This window comes from Dendronephthya gigantea, unplaced genomic scaffold (assembly GCF_004324835.1).
Source record: "Dendronephthya gigantea isolate DGI-Jeju-01 unplaced genomic scaffold, DenGig_1.0 000024F, whole genome shotgun sequence".
NCBI lineage: Eukaryota > Metazoa > Cnidaria > Anthozoa > Malacalcyonacea > Nephtheidae > Dendronephthya > Dendronephthya gigantea.
The window spans coordinates 4,421-25,721 of NW_021163034.1; the positions used below are offsets into that span (position 1 = coordinate 4,421).

General features: G+C 36.6%; 3 protein-coding genes across 4 annotated transcripts; all 3 read left to right on the plus strand.

The window, feature by feature from the left end:
• Window positions 1-294: 294 nt before the first annotated feature.
• On the plus strand, window positions 295-11,523 carry LOC114522919 (hemicentin-1-like). The gene is made up of 13 exons (XM_028543701.1): window positions 295-449; window positions 1,759-1,841; window positions 6,434-6,769; window positions 6,935-7,195; window positions 7,285-7,536; window positions 7,800-8,063; window positions 8,153-8,404; window positions 8,664-8,927; window positions 9,017-9,271; window positions 9,381-9,513; window positions 9,733-9,737; window positions 10,877-11,128; window positions 11,253-11,523. Exons 2-13 carry the CDS (start codon window positions 1,775-1,777, stop codon window positions 11,354-11,356), a joined length of 2,445 nt encoding a protein of 814 aa, XP_028399502.1. The 5' UTR covers window positions 295-449; window positions 1,759-1,774; the 3' UTR covers window positions 11,357-11,523.
• Window positions 11,524-13,593: 2,070 nt separating this feature from the next.
• On the plus strand, window positions 13,594-17,172 carry LOC114522831 (peroxidasin homolog). Its single transcript, XM_028543585.1, has 8 exons — window positions 13,594-13,677; window positions 14,520-14,602; window positions 14,865-15,200; window positions 15,360-15,620; window positions 15,710-15,961; window positions 16,223-16,486; window positions 16,576-16,830; window positions 16,966-17,172. Exons 2-8 carry the CDS (start codon window positions 14,536-14,538, stop codon window positions 17,088-17,090), a joined length of 1,560 nt encoding a protein of 519 aa, XP_028399386.1. The 5' UTR covers window positions 13,594-13,677; window positions 14,520-14,535; the 3' UTR covers window positions 17,091-17,172.
• Window positions 17,173-17,969: 797 nt separating this feature from the next.
• On the plus strand, window positions 17,970-20,913 carry LOC114522833. Of its 2 annotated transcripts, XM_028543588.1 has the most exons (5): window positions 17,970-18,159; window positions 18,315-18,411; window positions 18,639-18,974; window positions 19,730-19,978; window positions 20,174-20,913. In XM_028543588.1, the coding sequence occupies exons 2-5, from the start codon at window positions 18,345-18,347 to the stop codon at window positions 20,533-20,535; spliced, it is 1,014 nt and encodes a 337-aa protein (XP_028399389.1). In that variant the 5' UTR covers window positions 17,970-18,159; window positions 18,315-18,344; the 3' UTR covers window positions 20,536-20,913. The 2 variants fall into 2 exon arrangements, with proteins under 2 accessions (XP_028399389.1, XP_028399390.1); XM_028543589.1 differs by lacking the exon at window positions 18,315-18,411.
• The last annotated feature ends 388 nt before the right edge of the window (window positions 20,914-21,301 follow it).

Here is a 21,301-nt window from a genome sequence, read left to right on the forward strand (position 1 = left end):
TATCGTTCTCTCCATGACTTCTTTCTAGCATTGAGGGTTTTTCAGCACTGTTTTTATATTATTGTCAACGCTCACGGCTTACCATCCGGGAAAGGATATAGCTAGTGACCGATGCGCTTCCTAACAGATTTTGCTTCGACCCTGCGTTGCAAATTTGTTGATTATTAAAAAATCATATTTCTCACACTTCAATAACGACACTCACACCATATCTATGAACGACACATTGACCCCCATTTAAGGGTCATTTAAAAACATGGCGGTCGATGGTAACACCACTGTCGGAGTGTTGGGGTTGATTTGCATACTAATTACATTCAATACAAAATTTTTTAAATATTGAAAGCGAAAGAAGCTTACGTATCATAAACGAAAGGATAGCAAGGATAAAGGCGAAAACTGATAAATATTGTCCGTTTGTTGGATCATACAGGAGCATACTACTTCAGGTATTGTTATTCTCGTATATCGCATAGCTATCGAATACAGACTATACTTGTTAGTTGTTATGATGATAGTATCTTGCTATCGACTATATCCATGTTATCGAGCCTATGGCTATGTTGATAACACCGACTTGACATATCAATGTATCAGCATATTTCATGCCCTGTTTTAACTGGCAATTCACTGGCTATTGTAACTAACGAATGTTCTGATACAAGTTCAGACTAAAGATCATAATTGGACAGTTGGCAAATCTTGCTTTATATTTTATCAATGGGGTCAGTTTATTATATAGACTACAGTCGTCATGCAAACGAGACTTGTTTAATAGCGCGCTAGCACGTTCGCGGTGTGACTCAGTCTATGATGACATTATACGCTCGTGCATACATCTCAATAAAATTTATGCCACATATTTGCCCAACCGGGCATATACAGACAGATAAAGGAACTGACACTGCTTCTCAAATATTATAAACTGTGGCCCTCAGACGCCATTTTTAATGCTTGACAAAGATATCGATCCCGTGATTAAAATCATTAAATAAACCGAAATTAAACTGCAACGGCATCTCTAATTGAGAAATATTATTTTTCAAGCCGTTGTATACAGGCCAATATATGCCGTGCCTGTAGTAATGGTTCCAAGACAAGGCCGGTAGTGGTACTAATATATTTGCATTTGATGATCGTCTGCGATTCGAATATAGCCTATATATTTATAGGTGAGACGCTTGTTAACTTTCACTGCATTGATAATACCAAGGATATCTTGCCTTTTCTTAATTTTTTTATGTAATTCTTAACAAAGACGCTCTACATATTTGCGTAGATAAGAAAGCGTGTTTAATAAGCAAATGAAAATACCGCCAGCGTCTTCGCGACATCACGATTGATACGCGGTGTATTTAATATGTTCATGGAGAGATATTGTCTTAGGTATCATAATAGAATACTTGATATCAATGCCAATGCAAAATTGATTGTTTAAATTGCTCAAGTAATTGTTTGGCATGCTAAAAATGCACGATAAAGTTTGTCTTTGTGTGAAATGCCGAAAATTCTCTTCCAGTGAAAGCGTGGGCACTGAAAGTAATCTCAAATTTCAATGCAGACGAGAACTCAGCTAGAATTTTAGTGGAAATTACCGTAAAACAGGATGTGAAATATGATCTGATCTATATCGCAAGTACAAATTAGGCGTGTCAGAATTGTCGAAGAAAGATTTCGCAAATGTTTGGAGTAGTGATAAAAACGTTTTATTACATTATTATTATAATTATATCATTGCATTTTCACCTTCATCTTCAGATCAAAGGCTTACAAAATGGCAAACTTCATCTTTGGTATAACTGGACTATTCGTTCTTAATTTTCTATCAGCTTCAATCGAAGGTATATAACGTTAGATATCATATATTTATGGTTATTTACTTAAACCATTCACATTTTGTAAAACGTTGATCCAAAACACTGCCACACGGCTCCTCGGTTATTTGGAAATGTACCCCCACAGTCTGCATGGGGATAATCCCCCAGTATTGTACGAATGTATCACCACAACCTCCCAGTATAATACAAAACCTTAGCTGCGTTTTCGTTTTCTAAGGGCATAAATTCTGAGGGGGGAAATCGCTATTTTGTTCAAACAACTTCTTCGATACGACTTGTTTAGCTTGTTGCTATAGTGTGGTTAGAATGTCGAACATATTTACTTAACCATGCCACGGTCTTTTCGTTTCGCTCAAATCCGGTGTGGAATACGCAAGCTTCATGTATCCTTTTCAGTTTTTGATCAGCGAAAAGTGCAAGAGATTAATGTTTCCACATTCTTATTTTATCTTTCATCTGCTTTCAATAGGAGCACAAATACGTCTCCCACCTGATGGCAACAGGCTGATTTTCGTAAACGGATCAACGGCCGAACTGGAGTGGTCGTTCGACGACAATGTGACGAACGTGCGTTTTCGGTCTTGGTCGTTTACTAGCGGTAACGGCTCGATGAAGGCCGTAGAACTAGCGAGAATAATTGATGACGGTACCGTCGAGAACAAAAGCAACGCGCTCGACTTCGAAATAGAAAAGCCAGCGACTTTAGTTTTGAATAACGTCAGTCAGATTCAGAATGGAACGTACAAGTTTATACTCGTAACATCTGATGGATGCGGTCAGTCTGATGTTGTAGTTCTTATTGCAGGTAAACAGGTGGTTTTTAGTTTTCTAGAATCTAGTTATGTATGAATTACCTTTATCCATTGATGTGTTCCTTGCGGGGTACGGAAGCATTCCAATTCTAACAATAGACTGTTTTAATTTTCTCTTGGACAACCAGTTGCACGATTTTGTTACGTTTCAGTGAAGCCAACGGTGACTGTCAGCTGTCCCAGCCCGGTCGTTGTAAAAGAAGGTGATAATTTCACGTGTGTTTGTACGGAACAAGGCAGCAATCCTCCAGCCACTGTGATTTGGTATAAGAACAACAAAAATATTAGTGAGCAAGGAAAGGAGAGACAAGCTTTGAGTTTTCATAATGTCATGAGAAAGGACGCTGGAACGTACGAATGTGTAGCCATGCAAAAGTCACTTAACTGACAGAAAATCAATCGAAATAATAGTTCATTGTAAGCATAACTTCAAGTTTAATTCAATTTAGCTCAATATCATCAATCTAAAGACTGCATTCTTGAGCTTTTTGTATTTTCTCATTCAGACAAGCCCACCATCACAGTGATAACCATTGCACCAAAGACAGCTAAAGTTGGTGAATTGGTAAACATCACGTGCGAATTTGATGGTCTTCCTAAACCAAATATAAAAATAAAAAAAAGTGGTAGCGATGTCGTCTTCACAAACAAGATGCATACTATTAAAGATGTGGAAAGTGATGATGCTGGAACATACGTTTGTGTTGCAGAGAATTCTATTGGAAGTGATTCAAAATCTGCTACTTTGATTGTAACAGGTAAAATATTTTGGAAGTGCATGTACGAGTTCTCTTCCATTCATCACTTTTATATTTTACGGAGAAGCAACTCGTTATAGTAAAGTATTTTTTGTTTCCCTATGTTAGTTCTGCTATTTTTTTCCAGCGCCAACCACAACCACAACTACAGCATCAGCATATCGTCCAAGAACAGAATGGAACATCGCTTTGCTGTCATTGGTGGCAGTGGGATTATTCTCGTACTCTTAATTGTATCTTCTATAACTGTAATATACCGCAGTGTACCGTAATATATCTCAGTGTACCCTGTTCGTTATATATGGCGGTGTGTCTATAATAATTTGTTTTGAAAAAGAGATATAGGTAATAGGTATAAAATATATAATATACATGAAACCTTGCAAGTTCTCTATATATATAGCCTATAAGAAATATATCAGTTACTAAATTTACAAATATAAAACGAAGCAGTGTCAGTGGTCAGTAGTCAAGCATTATCATGCACACATTCCCTTGGAATATTACATGCACGCGTGCTGTTTTGAACTGTGATTATTTTCGTATTTATTTCACGCGAAGAAAACTAGCAAGAAAAATACATGAACTTCTGGTAACCAGAGTTGCAACAGCGATTGCCTCATGATTCCGATATTTTCATGTCCGGCTTTGTTGATATATTTCTTCATACGAGGCTGTATAAATCATCTTCAATCAAAATCGAAATTTCATCAACCCATAATAAGAACAGAGGGTTAGTATTGCAAAGTTGGTGGAAGTAATATTTCAAAACTTTAGGACCACCTTGCCACGCAGAAAATTACTGGAGTCTTCTATAGTATAAATTAGCACCTATTATTTATCAGTTACCTCCTTTCATGCTGGCTTAATTCTGTAATGTTTAAGCCGGAAGAAAAGATTAATATTACTAGGATATATCAACAGGAGATTTTCTCTGATTTTTGTATGAATTAGCCTGTGCACGTCCTGTAGTATTACGCTGTACCTGTAGTACAGCGTAATACTACAGGATGTGCACAGGCTATGTATGAATCTGTGGTAACGCCTTTTACTGAAATACCAGAAATTGCGACCAACGCCAACATACGACTTCTTGATGTTAAACATCACAAGTGTCTATATGAGACTGAATTTGCAGGCGAAATTTATCAATATAGAGAGGTTATACTTTTGTCTGTGTAGGTTTCTCAAGACTTGTGTCCACTGATTAAGATGAGTAGATTTGCTCTCATATATTATGGTGCTTTATCTTGTCTTCACTTTAGCTTGCATCACTGCCAAGGTACCGCGAGCTCACCAATTTTGTTCAATATGTTTCATAATATAATTTTATGCATGCATGTAGTGGCGGAATTATGGTTATAAGGAATGTGTTTATATCACTTCCTCTATATTATTTAAAGCGATTCAATTGACCTGTATTATATATGAAATTTAGAAACGTATTGATGCGAAAAACTAACAAACTAACTCACACGCAGTGACGCAGAATATAATGCGGTGCCAAACTTGGCGCGGGCACCGCAATCATATTTCTCACACTTCAATAACGACATTTAGTAAATCACACCATATCTATGAACGACACATTGACCCCATTTAAAAACATTGCGGTCGACCACAGTCACCACACCACTGTCGGGTTGATTTGCATACGAACTAAATTCAATACAAAATTATTTTAATATTGAAAGTTAAAGAAGATTTAATACCTTTCATATAGGGATAAACGAAAACTGATAAATATTGTCCGTTTGTTGGATCACACAGGAGCATACTACTTCAGGTATTGTTATTCTCGAATATCGCATATCTATTGAATACGGACTATACTTGTTAGTTGTTATGATGATTTATAGATTTAGTATTATGCTTCGAAAAAATCCATGTTATCGAGCCTATGTTGATAACACCGACTTGACATATGAGTCATATCAATGTATCAGCATATTTCATGCCCTGTTTTAACTGGCAATTCACTGGCTATTGTAACTAACGAATATTCTAATACAAGTTCAGACTAAAGATCATAATTGGACAGTTGGCAAATCTTACTTTATATTTTGTCAATGGGGTCAGTTTATTACAGACTACGGTCGTCATGCAAACGAGACTCTGTTCGTCATGCGAACGTGATTTTCAGTCTATCAGATGACATTATACGCTCGCTATATATATCTCAATAACATTTATGCCACATATTTGCCCAACCGGGCATATACAGACAAATAAAGGAACTGACACTGCTTTTCAAATATTCTAAAAAGCAGACTTCAGACGCCTTTTTTAATGTCTGACAAAGATATCGATCCCGTGATTAAATAAACCGAAATTAAACTGCAACGGCATCTGTAATTGAGAAATATTATTTTTCAAGCCGTTGTATACAGGCCAATATATGCCGTGCCTGTAGTAATGATCAATGGCAATGCAATATTGCGACGAGAACTCAGCAATCAGCTAGAATTTTAGTGCATGGGAACATAGTTATTGATGGGAATAACCGTAAACAAAAGAGTGAAAATAAATATGATCTGAACTATCGCAAGTACAAATTAGGCGTGTCCGACTTGCCGAAGAAAGATTTCGAAAATGTTTGGAGTAGTGATAAAAACATTTTATTACATTAATCATTATTATTATAATTATATCATTGCATTTTCATCTTCATCTTCATCTTCAGATCGAAGGCTTACAAAATGGCAAACTTCATCTTTGGTATTACTGGACTATTCGTTCTTAATTTTCTATCAGCTTCAAGCGAAGGTATAAAACGTTAGATCAAATATTTCTGGTTATTTAGTTAAACCATTCACATTTCGTAAAAAGTTGATCGAAGACGCTGTCACACGGCTCCTCAGTTATTTGGAAATGTATCCCTCAACCCCCCAGCCAGTATAGTACGAATGTATCCCCAGAACCCCCTAGTATTGTACGAATGTATTCCACAACCCCCAGTATTGTACGAATGTATCCCCACAACCCCCCAGTATAGTACAAAACCTACAAAACCTGCTTTCAATAGGAGCACAAATACGTCTACCACCTGTTGGCAACAGGCTGATTTTCGTAAAGAGATCAACGGCCAAACTGGAGTGGTCGTTCAACGACAATGTGACGAACGTGCGTTTTCGGTCTTGGTCGTTTACTAGCGGTGAGGGCTCGAAGAAGGCCGTACAACTAGCGAGAATAATTCATGACGGTACCGTCGAGAACAGAAGCAACGCGCTCGACTTCAAAATAGAAAAGCCAGCGACTTTAGTTTTGAATAACGTCAGTCAAATTCAAAATGGAACGTACAAATTTACACTCGTAACATCTGATGGATGCGGTCAGTCTGAAGTTGTAGCTTCTATTGCAGGTAAACAGGTAGTTTTTAGTTTTCTAGAATCTAGTCATGTGTGAATTACCCTTATCCATTGATGTGTTCCTTGCGGGGTACTGAAGCATTCCAATTATAGCAATAGACTGTTTTAATTTTCTCTTGGACAACCATGCAGTTGCACGATTTTGTTATACGTTTTAGCGAAGCCAGCAGTGACTGTCAGCTGTTCCAGCCCGTTCGTTATAAAAGAAGGTAGTCATTTCACGTGTGTTTGTACGGAACAAGGTAGCAATCCTCCAGCCACTGTGATTTGGTATAAGAACAACAAAAATATTAGTGAGGAAGGAAAGGAAAGACAAGCTTTGAGTTTTCATAATGTTATGAGAAAGGACGCTGGAACGTACGAATGTGTTGCCAAAAGTCGCTTCACTGACAGAAAATCAATCGAAATAATAGTTCATTGTAAGCATAACTTCAAGTTTAATTCAACTTAGCTCAATATCTCCAATCTAAAGACTGCGTTCTCGGACTTTTTGTATTTTCTCATTCAGACAAGCCTATCATCACGGCGATAACCATCGCACCAAAGACAATCGGGGTTGGTGGAACGGTAAACATCACGTGCAAATTTGATGGTCTTCCTGAACCAAATATAAAAATAGAAAAAAGTGGAAGCGATATTGTCTTCAGAAGCAAGATGCATACTATTAAAGATGTGAAAAAGGATGATGCTGGAACATACGTTTGTGTTGCAGAGAATTATATTGGAAGTGATTCAAAATCTGATAATTTGACTGTAACAGGTAAAATACTTTGGTAGTGCATGCACGAGTTCTCTTTCATTCATAACTTTTATATTTTACGGAAATGCAACTCAGTATGATGTTGTAGTTCTTATTGCAGGTGTTTAGGTGGTTTTTAGTTTTCTAGAATCTAGGCATGTCTGAATTACCCTTATCCATTGATGTGTTCCTTGCGGGGACCCCACTGAAGCATTCCAATTCTAACAATAGACTGTTTTAATTTTCTCTTGGACAACCAGTTGCACGATTTTGTTACGTTTCAGTGAAGCCAACGGTGACTGTCAGCTGTTCCATCCTGGTCATTGTAAAAGAAGGTGATCGTTTCACGTGTGTTTGTACGGAACAAGGTAGCAATCCTCCAGCTACTGTGGCTTGGTATAAAGATGGCAAACTGATAAGTGACAAACGGAAGGAAAGACAAACATTAAGTTTCAGTAATATTGAAAAAAAGAACAGTGGAATGTACAGATGTGAAGCCAAAAACACCGTCAGTAATGATGAAAAATCGATCGAAATAATGGTTCATTGTAAGCATAACTTCAAGTTTAATTTAACTTAGCTCAATATCCTCAATCTAAAGACTGCATTCTCGGACTTTTTGTATTTTCTCATTCAGACAAGCCTATCATCACAGCTATAAACATCGTACCAAAGACAGTTGGGATTGGTGGAACGGTAAACATCACGTGCAAATTTGATGGTCTTCCTGAACCAGATATAAAGATAGAAAAAAGTGGTAGCGATATTGTCTTCACAAGCAAGATGCATACTATTAAAGATGTGAAAAAGGATGATGCTGGAACATACGTTTGTGTTGCAAATAATTCTATTGGAAGTGATTCAAAATCTGCTACTTTGATTGTAACAGGTAAAATATTTTGGTAGTGCATGCACAAGTTTTCTTTCATTCATAACTTTTATATTTTACGGAAATGCAACTCAGTATGATGTTGTAGTTCTTATTGCAGGTAAACAGGTAGTTTTCAGTTTTCTAGAATCTAGGCATGTGTGAATTACCCTTATTCATTGATATGTTCCATGCGGGGTACTGAAGCATTCCAATTATAACAATCAGACTATTTTAATTTCTCTTCGACGACCAGTTGCCCGATTTTGTTACGTTTCAGTGAAGCCAACGGTGACTGTCAGCTGTTCCAGCCCGGTCATTGTAAAAGAAGGTGATCATTTCACGTGTGTTTGTACGGAACAAGGTAGCAATCCTCCAGCCACTGTGGCTTGGTATAAAGATGGCAAACAGATAAGTGACCAACGGGAGGAAAGACAAACATTGAGTATCAGTAATATTGAGAAAAAGGACAGTGGAATGTACAGATGTGAAGCCAAAAACACCGTCAGTAATGATAAAAAATCGATCGAAATAATAGTTCATTGTAAGCATAACTTCAAGTTTAATTTAACTTAGCTCAATATCCTAAATCTAAAGACTGCATTCTCGGACTTTTTGTATTTTCTCATTCAGACAAGCCTACCATCACAGCGATAACCATCGCACCAAAGACAGTTAAAGTTGGCGTAATGGTAAACATCACGTGCGAATTTGATGGTCTTCCTGAACCAGATATAAAAATAGAAAAAAGTGGCAGCAATAGCAGCATCGCAGACAGCAAGATGCATACTATTCAAAATGTGAAAAAGAATGATACTGGAGAATACGTTTGTGTTGCAAAGAATTCTATTGGAAGTGATTCAAAATCTGCTACTTTGACTGTAACAGGTAAAATACTTTGGTAGTGCATGCACGAGTTCTCTTAAATTCATAACTTTTATATTTTACGGAAAAGCAACTCGTTATAGTAAAGTATTTTTTGTTTCCCTACTGTTAGTTCTGCTAACCACAACCACACAGCCAACCACTGGACCCACAAGCACTAATAGTACATTAAAAGCATCAGCATGTGCTCTGAAAACGGAATGGAAAATCGCTTTGTTGTCATTGGTAACAGCGGGATTATTCCAGTACTCTTAATTGTATTTTATAAAATATAAAAGTATAAACATGCAGTGTACCATGTTCGAGTCTATATGACGATGTGTAGTCATGTAGTATGTATAGGTGTAAAATATATAATATCTATACATGAAACCAAGCATGGCTTATCAGAAAATATTAGTTAATAAATTTAAAAATATATAGTGAAGCACTCAGTCATTATCTATATCACTGACCTATACTAGACTATGTAGGTCAGTGATCAATCTAGAAGCATTCAGTCTAATATAGGTCAGTGATCTATATTAATATATAAAGAATGGTCAATATTCCCTTGGAATACGTCACGCGTGGTTTGAACTGTGATTATTTTCGTACTTATTTCACGTGGAGAAAACTAGAAAGAAAAAGACATAAGCCTCTGGTAACCAGAGTTGCAACAGCGATTGGATCATGATTCCGATATTTTCATGTCCGGCTTTGTTGATATATATATATATATATATATTTTTTTTTTTTTTTTTTTTTATTCTTCATATACGAGGCTGTAGTAAATCATCTTCAATCAAAATCGAAATTTCATCAAACCATAATAAGAACAGTGGGTTAGTATTGCAAAGTTGGTGGAAGTAAGATATCAAAACTTTATAGTACTACTTTGCCACGCAGAAAATTACAGCTTCTATGGTATAAGTTAGCACCTATTAATTATCGGTTACCTCCAAGACTCCAACCAAGGCAACCATGCAGAATATATCCATATATTACAAACTATCACATGACAGAATTCTGCTGGCATAATTCTGTAATGTTTAAGCTGGAAGGAAGGATTGATATCAACAAATTAAATATCCAAAGCGAGAATACTAGGATATATTAACAGGAAATTTTCTCTGATTTTTGTATGAATCTGTGGTAACGCGCCTTTTACTGAAATACCAGAAATTGCGACCAACGCCGACATACGACTTTCTTGATGCTAAACATCACAAGTGTCTATATGTGACAGAAGTATTCAAATGCTTCAGGTGAGCCAGCATGCGGAAGCAGATCATTGTCAGAGCTCGTCCCCTACCCTAGGTCGAGGGTTCGTCGCCTTAAACAAAGAGATCTCGGGATCTAAATTTCAAGGGGCAAGTTCCAGTTATTTCTCTCCCTAATGAGAGTGTCGAACCTTCCTTCAACGAGGAAGTTCAGGTCTCATGTTCCACCCTCTCAACGTTTCTTCCCCCCTTACAATGCTTACAATGTCTGAATTTGCAGGCGAAATCTATCAATATAGAGAAATGTGTATTTTGCCAGCGTTCGGGATTGTATTCAATATTATGTTTCTTACATACATGTAGACACATACACATTCTTTTACATACATGTTTAAATTGAATTCAGACAAGCCTATCATCACAGCGATAACCATCGCACCAAAGACAGCTAAAGTTGGTGAAACGGTAAACATCACGTGCAAATTTGATGGTCTTCCTGAACCAAATATAAAAATAGAAAAAAGTGGTAGCGATACTGTCTTCACAAGCAAGATGCACACTATTAAAGATGTGGAAAGTGATGATGCTGGAACATACGTTTGTGTTGCAACGAATTCTATTGGAAGTGATTCAAAATCTGCTACTTTGATGGTAACAGGTAAAATATTTTGGTGCATGTAGGAGTTCTCTTCCATTCATCACTTTTATATTTTACGGAGAAGCAACTCGTTATAGTAAAGTATTTTTTGTTTCCCTATGTTAGTTCTGCTATTTTTTTCCAGCGCCAACCACAACCCCAACTACAGCATCAGCATATCGTCCAAGAACAGAATGGAACATCGCTTTGCTGTCATTGGTGGCAGTGGGATTATTCTCGTACTCTTAATTGTATCTTCTATAACTGCATGTAATATACCGCAGTGTACTGTAATATATCTCAGTGTACCGTGTTCGTTATATATAGCGGTGTGTCTATAATAATTTGTTTTGAAAAAGAGATATAGGTAATAGGTACAAAATATATAATATGCATGAAACCTTGAAAGTTCTCTATATAGCCTATAAGAAATATATCAGTTAATAAATTTAGAAATATAAAACGAAGCACTCAGTGGTCAAGCATTATCACTCATTCCCTTGGAATACTACATGCGTGCTGTTTTGAACTGCGCCTTCGACCTTCGTACTTTTTCACGCGAAGAAAACTAGAAAGAAAAATACATGAACTTCTGGTAACCAGCGTTGCAACAGCGATTCAGCGATTGGCTCACGATTCCGATATTTTCATGTCTGGCTGTGTTGATTTATTTTCTACAATATAACCATGCTTTGGTTATGATGTCAAATATTGTGACATGGATAACCACGCTGTTTTAATGGTCAAATGCTTGTCCTATGTAAAGTTTCCAGCATGTTTGGCGCTCATATACAAACATTAAACAATATAACCATGCTTTGGTTATGATGTCAAATATTTTGACATGGATAACCACGCTGTTTTAATGGTCAAATGCTTGTCCAATGTAAAGTTTTCAGCATATTTGGCGCTCATGTACAAACAGTAAACAATATAACCATGCTTTGGTTATGATGTCAAATATTTTGACATGGATAACCACGCTGTTTTAATGGTCAAATGCTTGTCCTATGTAAAGTTTCCAGCATGTTTGGCGTTAATATACAAACATTAAACAATATAACCATGCTTTGGTTATGATGTCAAATATTTTGACATGGATAACCACGCTGTTTTAATAGTCAAAAGCTTGTCCTATGTAAAGGTTTCCAGCATGTTTGGCGCTCATGTACAAACATTAAACAATATAACCATGCTTTGGTTATGATGTCAAATATTTTGACATGGATAACCACGCTGTTTTAATGGTCAAATGCTTGTCCTATGTAAAGTTTCCAGCATGTTTGGCGCTCATATACAAACATTAAACAATATAACAATGCTTTGGTTATGATGTCAAATGTTTTGACATGAATAACCACGCTGTTTTGATGGTCAAATGCTTGTCCAATGTAAAGTTTCCAGCATATTTGGCGCTCATACAAACATTAAACAATATAACCATGCATGCTTTGATTATGATGTCAAATATTTTGACATGGATAACCACGCTGTTTTAATGGTCAAATGCTTCTCCTATGTAAAGTTTCCAGCATGTTTGGCGTTCATATACAAACATTAAACATTATAACCATGCTTTGGTTATGATGTCAAATATTTTGACATGGATAACCACGCTGTTTTAATGGTCAAAAGCTTGTCCTATGTAAGGTTTCCAGCATGTTTGGCGCTCATGTACAAACATTAAACAATATAACCATGCTTTGGTTATGATGTCAAATATTTTGACATGGATAACCACGCTATTTTAATGGTCAAAAGCTTGTCCTATGTAAAGTTTCCAGCATGTTTGGCGTTCATATACAGACATTAAACAATATAACCATGCTTTGGTTATGATGTCAAATATTTTGACATGGATAACCACGCTGTTTTAATGGTCAAATGCTTGTCCTATGTAAAATTTCCAGCATGTTTGGCGCTCATATACAAACATTAAACAATATAACCATGCTTTGGTTATGAATTATGATGTCAAATATTTTGACATGGATAACCACGCTGTTTTAATGGTCAAATGCTTGCGCTATGCAAAGTTTCCAGCATGTTTGGCGCTCATATACAAACATTAAACAATATAACCATGCTTTGGTTATGATGTCAAATATTTTGACATGGATAACCACGCTGTTTTAACGGTCTAATGCTTGTCCAATGTAAAGCCGGTTTCCAGCATGTTTGGACTCACTTTGGCGCTTGTATTGCTTGTAAATTTTAGCTTGTAAATTTGAGCTAACTAAAAAATATTCAAAATTAAAGACTAATTACGGAAAAATTATTGGTGGGGCTAAAGCCCAGTATGATGCGAACAAACTAACAATCATATTTCTCACACTTCAATAACGACATTCACACCATATCTATGAAGGACACATTGACGCCCATTTAAAAATATGGCGGTCGACCACACCGCAATCGAGTTGTTTGCATGGACCGCATACTAACTACATTTAATACAAATGATTTTAATATTGAAAGTGAAAGAAGATTTAATACCTATCATATAGGGATAAACGAAAACTGATAAATATTGTCCGTTTGTTGGATCACACAGGAGCATACTACTTCAGGTATTGTTATTCTCGAATATCGCATATCTATCGAATACAAACTATACTTGTTAGTTGTAATATGATGATTAGTATTATGCTATCGACTATATCCATGTCATCGAGCCTATGTTTATCAGTAACCGATTTGACATATCAGTGTATCAGCATATTTCATGCCTTGTATTGACTGGCAATTCACTGGCTATTGTAACTAACGAATGTTCTAACACAAGTTCAGACTAAAGATCATAATTGGACAGTTGGCAAATCTTACTTTATATTTTGTCAATGGGGCCAGTTTATTATAGACAACGGTCGTCATGCAAACGAGACTCTGTCGTCATGCAAACGTGATTTTCAGTCTATCAGATGACATTATACGCTCGTTATGTGTATCTCAATAACATTTATGCCACATATTTGCTCAACCGGGCTATACCGACAGATAAAGGTACTGACACTTCTTCTCAAATATTATAAACAGTAGCCCTCAGACGCCATTTTTGATGCTTGACAAAGATATCGATCCCGTGATTAAATAAACCGAAATTAAACTGCAACGTCATCTCTAATTGAGAAATATTATTTTTCAAGCCGTTGTATACAGGCCAATATATGCCGTGCCTGTAGTAATGATCAATGGCAATGCAATATTGCGACGAGAAGTCAGAACTCAGCTAGAATTTCAGTGGCCGGAATTACCGTAAAACAGGATGTGAAATATGATCTGATCTATATCGCAAATACAAATTAGGCGTGTCAGAATTGTCGAAGAAAGATTTCGAAAATGTTTGGAGTAGTGATAAAAACGTTTTATTGCATTATTATTATAATTATAGCACTTTCATCTTCATCTTCAGATCGAAGGCTTACAAAATGGCAAACTTCATCTTTGGTATAACTGGACTATTCGTTCTTAATTTTCTATCAACTTCAAGCGAAGGTATAAAACGTTAGATATCATATATATTTAAGGTTATTTACTTAACCATTCACATTTCGTAAAAAGTTGATCGAATACGCTGCCACACGGCTCCTCAATTATTTGGAAATGTATCCCTCAACCCCTCAGCCAGTATAGTACGAATGTATCCCCAGAATCCCCCAGTATTGTACGAATGTATTCCACAACCCCCAGTATTATACGAATGTATCCCCACAGCCCCCCAGTATAGTACAAAACCTACAAAACCTGCTTCCAATAGGAGCACAAATACGTCTACCACCTGTTGGCAACAGGCTGATTTTCGTAAAGAGATCAACGGCCAAACTGGAATGGTCGTTCAACGACAATGTGACGAACGTGCGTTTTCGGTCTTGGTCGTTTACTAGCGGTGAGGGCTCGAAGAAGGCCGTACAACTAGCGAGAATAATTGATGACGGTACCGTCGAGAACAGAAGCAACGCGCTCGACTTCAAAATAGAAAAGCCAGCGACTTTAGTTTTGAATAACGTCAGTCAGATTCAAAATGGAACGTACAAATTTACACTCGTAACATCTGATGGATGCGGTCAGTCTGATGTTGTAGTTCTTATTGCAGGTAAACAGGGGGTTTTCAGTTTTCTAGAATCTAGGCATGTGTGAATTACCCTTATCCATTGATGTGTTCCATGCGGGGTACTGAAGCATTCCAATTATAGCAATAGCCTGTTTTAATTTTCTCTTGGACAACCAGTTGCACGATTTTGTTACGTTTCAGTGAAGCCAGCGGTGACTGTCAGCTGTTCCAGCCCGTTCATTGTAAAAGAAGGTGATCATTTCACGTGTGTTTGTACGGAACAAGGCAGCAATCCTCCAGCCACTGTGATTTGGTATAAGAACAACAGAAGTATTAGTGAGCAAGGAAAGGAAAGACAAGCTTTGAGTTTTCGTAATGTTATGAGAAAGGACACCGGAACGTACGAATGTGTGGCGAAAAGTCACTACACCGACAGAAAATCAATCGAAATAATAGTTCATTGTAAGCATAACTTCAAGTTTAATTTAACTTAGCTCAATATCCTCAATCTAAAGACTGAATTCTTGGACTTTTTGTGTTTTCTCATTCAGACAAGCCTATCATCACAGCGATAACCATCGCACCAAAGACAGTTGGGGTTGGTGGAACGGTAAACATCACGTGCGAATTCAATGGTCTTCCAGAACCAAATATAAAAATAGAAAAAAGTGGTAGCGATACTGTCTTCAGAAGCAAGATGCATACTATTGAAGATGTGAAAAAGGATGATGCTGGAGAATACGTTTGTGTTGCAAATAATTCGATTGGAAGTGATTCAAAATCTGCTACTTTGATTGTAACAGGTAAAATACTTTGGAAGTGCATGTACGAGTTCACTTCAATTCATAACTTTTATATTTTACGGAAAAGCAACTCAGTCTGAAGTTGTAGTTCTTATTGCAGGTAACTGCAGGTTGATTTTAGTTTTCTAGAATCTAGTCATGTGTGAATTACCCTTATCCATTGATGTGTTCCATGCGGGGTACCGAAGCATTCCAATTCTAACAATAGACTGTTTTAATTTTCTCTTGGACAACCAGTTGCACGTTTTTGTTACGTTTCAGTGAAGCCAGCAGTGACTGTCAGCTGTTCCAGCCAGGTCATTGTGAAAGAAGGTGATAATTTCACGTGTGTTTGTACGGAACAAGGTAGCAATCCTCCAGCCACTGTGACTTGGTATAAAGATGGCAAACAGATTAGTAACCAACGGAGGGAAAGACAAACATTGAGTATTAGTAATATTGAAAAAAAGGACAGTGGAACGTACAGATGTGAAGCCAAAAACCTTGTCAGTGATGAAGAAAAATCCATAGAAATAATAGTTCATTGTAAGCATAACTTCAAGTTTAATTTAACTTAGCTCAATATCCTCAATCTAAAGACTACATTCTCGGACTTTTTGTATTTTCTCATTCAGACAAGCCTATCATCACAGCGATAAACATCGCACCAAAGACAGCTAAAATTGGTGAATTGGTAAACATCACGTGCGAATTTGATGGTCTTCCGGTACCAGATATAAAAATAGAAAAAAGTGGTAGCAATAGCAGCATCGCAGACAGCAAGATGCACACTATTCAAGATGTGAAAAAGGATGATGCTGGAACATACGTTTGTGTTGCAAAGAATTCTATTGGAAGTGATTCAAAATCTGATACTTTGATTGTAACAGGTAAAATACTTTGGGAGTGCATGCACGAGTTCTCTTCCATTCATAACTTTTATATTTTACGGAGAAGCAACTCGTTTAAAGTATTTTTTTTCCCTACTGTTAGTTCTGCTAACCACACAACTTTTTTTCATGCAGAGCCAACCACTGGACCCACAGGCACTAATCATACATCTAAAAAATCATCAGCATGTGCTCTAAAAACGGGATGGAAAATCGCTTTGTTGTCATTGGTAACAGCGGGATTATTCCAGTACTCTTAATTGTATTTTCTAAAATCCGTAAAAGTATAAACATGCAGTGTACCATGTTCGAGTCTATATGGTGATGTGTAGTCATGTAGTATGTATAGGTGTAAAATATGTAATATCTATACATGAAACCAAGCATGGCTTATAAGAAAATATTAGTTAATAAATTTAAAAATATATAGCGAAGCATTCAGTCATTATCCGTATCACTGACCTATTCTAGACTAATCTGTGATTACTGCTTGTACTATAGAAGTTGTAATTTTCTGCGTGGCAAGGTGGTCCTAAAGTCTTGATATCTTACTTCCACCAACTTTGCAATACTAACCCACTGTCCTTATTATGGGTTGATGAAATTTCGATTTTGATTGAAGATGATTTATACAGCCTCGTATGAAGAATATATATCAAAACAGACGGACATGAAAATATCGGAATCATGAGCACTGAACACTGACCTATATTAGGTTAAACTGAATGCTTCTAGATAGATCAATGACCGGTTAACGGTCATTAACAAAAATGTTAACATTATAACTTCACAGGCTCACAGCGTATGTGATTCAAAACGTTACCCGCAAAATGAGTAACTTAACAAAAGTGATGGCTCTTATGCTTTAATTAACAACAAAATGTCAAAATAGAGCGAGCACATGGTCTTCAGTTACTATGACGACACATCAGAACGAGGCAAATTTGACATCGCAAAACTCGATATGACACGGCTAGGAAGCATTCTCCTTCGTCGAACGCAATAAGTTAGCACCTTTTAATTACCAGTTAGGCAGTTACCTTACGACTCCAACCATGCAGAATACATCCACATATATTACAAACTATCACATGACAGAATTCATGCTGGCTTTGTAATGTTTAAGCCGGAAGGAAGGATTAATATCGACAAATTAAATATCCAAGGCGAGAATACTAGGATATATTAACAGGGAATTTTCTCTGATTTCTGTATGGAACTGTGGTAACGCCTTACTGAAATACCAATATACGCGACTATCTTGATGTTAAACATCAAAAGTGTCTATATGTGACTGAATTTGCAGGCGAAATTTAGCAATATAGAGAGGTGTGTATTTTGCCAGCGTTGGGGATTGTATTCAATATTATGTTTCTTGATCATTACATCATTACATGTTTAAATTGCATGTCCTATACTTAGTCTTAGGTTTGGATTTAGAACAGTGTAAGCCGGCCAACGGAATTATGCTTTTGTCTGTGTAGGTTTCTCAAGACTTGTGTCCACTGATTAAGATGAGTAGATTTGCTCTCATATATTATGGCCTATCTTGTCTTCACTTTAGCTTGCATCACTGCCAAGGTACCGCGAGTTCACCAATTTTGTTCAATATGTTTCATAATATAATTTTATATGCATGCATGTAGTGGCGGAATTATGGTTATAAGGAATGTGTTTATATCACTTCCTCTATATTATTTAAAGCGATTCAATTGACCTGTATTATATATGAAATTTAGACTTTTCTAATCATAGAGTTTTGCAGGAAACGGTTTGGCTCAAACATGTTTTATGTCATTTGTATATAGGACGACTCAGCCTGCCACCAGGTGGAAAAACGTTGACTTTTTTTCCCGGTACACTGAATGCCAGGATTGAGTGGTCGCTAAATGGTACTATAGTATTTGGGGATACTCGATATTGGACTTTCATAAGCAGGAATGGCTCCATAAACGTTATTGCAAGGATAGTTGATGACAATGAGCCCGAATATTTTGCAAGAAATTTGCTCACGGTCGAAATAGAGAAACCAGCGACTTTGATTTTAAACAACGTAAATGACAGTTATAACGGTGTTTACCGGTTTGAAATGTGGCCACGAACTGGTTTCAATCTTAAATCTGATGTAACAGTCTATGTCGCAAGTACGTTTTCAGCACATATATTATAGTGTAATAATTACATTGATTTCCTAAATATTTTAATTACATTTTGTGTATTGGTTGAAAAGATATTGCGGAACAGTCTCTGCATGTTGCATTCTTTCGTTAGAGCTCCAAAATGACAGGTGCAAACACTACTGCATATTGCTTTTTTCTACGCTTCAGAAAAGCCGACAGTAACGTTCAATTGCTCTAATGTCACGACGCTAAAAGAGGGTGATGACTTCAGCTGTTTATGTAAAGGTGAAGATGGGAATCCACCTGCTAACGTTACCTGGTTTAAAGATGACAAGAAGATTGGTGAAACAGGGAAAAAAGAACAATTATTGACTCTTTTTAGCGTCGACAAAGCAAACAGCGGAACGTACAAGTGTCTAGCTGAAAGCTACCCAGACAAAAATTATAAAGATGAAAAAATAATAAGAATGATAGTTAATTGTATGATAGCAATAATTTCTTAATAATATATAGGTTATAATAGGTCTAATGGGTTATTAAGCAACCACCCAACACATACAAGAAAACTTCTAGACATTTTGGTTTAAGACCCTTAGAATCTCTTTCACTTACGGAAGGTAGGGGGAGTATATACCATGCCGGACTCATTACAAGGTGAGAAGTAGGGGAGGGATGGGTGGGGGTAGGCATGAAGTTTATGATTGGCATGAAATTTCATGATTGGCATTTTTTTTACGATTTGTGCAGGTCTTCCCACATCCGGTTTTTTTTCTTTCTAGTTCGACCTCAAAAGATAAACGTTATATTTTCACAAGGAAAAGCTAAAATTGGCGAACCAATAAACATAACATGTGAGTCAGAAGGTGTTCCTGAACCACGTTTTACCATAACTCACAATAACACCGAGGTTATTGCTGGTAAGACGTACAACATACCACAAGTGAAGTGGAGCGACGGTGGATTATACGAATGTATTGCGAAGAGTAAATTTGGAATTGGCTCAAAGTGCCATTGTTTGACCGTTCTTGGTACGATTAGTTTAGTCTGAACTACTCTTGATCCACTATTTCTGAAATGTTTGAGCTAGACGAATAAAGTTTGCACCAGATGTGTTACTACGTAATTGCTTTTTACACTTCCTTGTTTGACTTTGATGGAAGTTTGAATATTCTTTTAGGTAATTTTCCAACCAATAAATTATTAACCTCAATGTGTTTTTTCAGGAGGGGCCTCGTCTTCTACGAAAGTAGACCGTGATGTTGCCGATAATATTGTAGTATGGCATATCGTGGTTTCATTGATATTGGGCATCGTCATTGGATGTCTCCTTTCCTACATCGTCTCATGTTCTCGTCGTAAATTTACAAGTAAAAAGCCACGACAACCAAACCCTGAACCCTCAAAACCTGAGGTTGATAAAACTTATCAAGAACTTGATCTCACAAAAATGAACAAAGAAGAAAATTACCAGTCACTGACTGTGAATCAGCCTGCAAAAAATGACAATAGAAACGAAGATGGCTCCAATTATACAGAGCTGAGTCAAACCAGAGAAGCGGAGAAAACCTATCAGTCTTTAACTTGAAGATGGAATATTTCATTATTTTTAATTAATACTGGCCGCTTCTTTGCTTGATTGTGAAATATCGAAAGAATTTACAAATATATAAGGATCAGGGAATCCTTTTTTTTGACAACATCGAGCTATAATATAACTCGATGACCAAAGAAGGTATATTTTTCCGAAAGACAATTGTAGCTGGCCATTTTTTTACCTACTATATGACCTACAATGTAAATTTGGTTTATTGGCAAGGTCGAAATTTTCTAATCCAATATACTTTGGACAAATGGAACATAGTCTGCTGATTCGTAAAAGCATTACGTCATTTGCTTTTGTTCATTTGCTGTGTTTACTACAAAACATCCATCAAACGTTTTCCGGCGTCATTGGATCGTTTGAGAAGACTTTCATAAAAAATCGGAATCACTTTCAATGTGAACGCCGTAAAATATAGTATAATCGTAATTCGAATGTATAGGTATTTAATTACAGATATCATTCCTCAACCATGCCAAGCCCATAACATATATTTACATACACAGATCTATAATTGTGGTATTTATAAGTGGAAGCGATACTGTCTTCACAAGCAAGATGCATACTATTAAAGTGGTGAAAAATGAAGATTCTGGAACATACGTTTGTGTTGCAAAGAATTCTATTGGAAGTGATTCAAAATCTGCTACTTTGATTGTAACAGGTAAAATATTTTGGAAGTGTATGTACGAGTTCTCTTCCATTCATAACTTTTATATTTTACGGAGTTACCCCCAAGACTATGCATGCA

What these genes read in the sequence shown, in the direction of transcription:
- LOC114522919 (XM_028543701.1), top strand. Translation starts at nt 1,775, where the DNA reads ATGGCAAACTTCATCTTTGGTATAACTGGACTATTCGTTCTTAATTTT. An exon ending in AATCGAAATAATAGTTCATT is followed by an intron (nt 7,196 to 7,284) that starts GTAAGCATAACT and finishes TTTCTCATTCAG; the next exon opens with ACAAGCCTATCATCACGGCG. An exon ending in TGCTACTTTGATGGTAACAG is followed by an intron (nt 11,129 to 11,252) that starts GTAAAATATTTT and finishes ATTTTTTTCCAG; the next exon opens with CGCCAACCACAACCCCAACT.
- LOC114522831 (XM_028543585.1), top strand. Translation starts at nt 14,536, where the DNA reads ATGGCAAACTTCATCTTTGGTATAACTGGACTATTCGTTCTTAATTTT. An exon ending in TCTATCAACTTCAAGCGAAG is followed by an intron (nt 14,603 to 14,864) that starts GTATAAAACGTT and finishes TGCTTCCAATAG; the next exon opens with GAGCACAAATACGTCTACCA. An exon ending in CATAGAAATAATAGTTCATT is followed by an intron (nt 16,487 to 16,575) that starts GTAAGCATAACT and finishes TTTCTCATTCAG; the next exon opens with ACAAGCCTATCATCACAGCG.
- LOC114522833 (XM_028543588.1), top strand. Translation starts at nt 18,345, where the DNA reads ATGAGTAGATTTGCTCTCATATATTATGGCCTATCTTGTCTTCACTTT. An exon ending in TGTAACAGTCTATGTCGCAA is followed by an intron (nt 18,975 to 19,729) that starts GTACGTTTTCAG and finishes TTTTCTTTCTAG; the next exon opens with TTCGACCTCAAAAGATAAAC. An exon ending in CCATTGTTTGACCGTTCTTG is followed by an intron (nt 19,979 to 20,173) that starts GTACGATTAGTT and finishes GTGTTTTTTCAG; the next exon opens with GAGGGGCCTCGTCTTCTACG.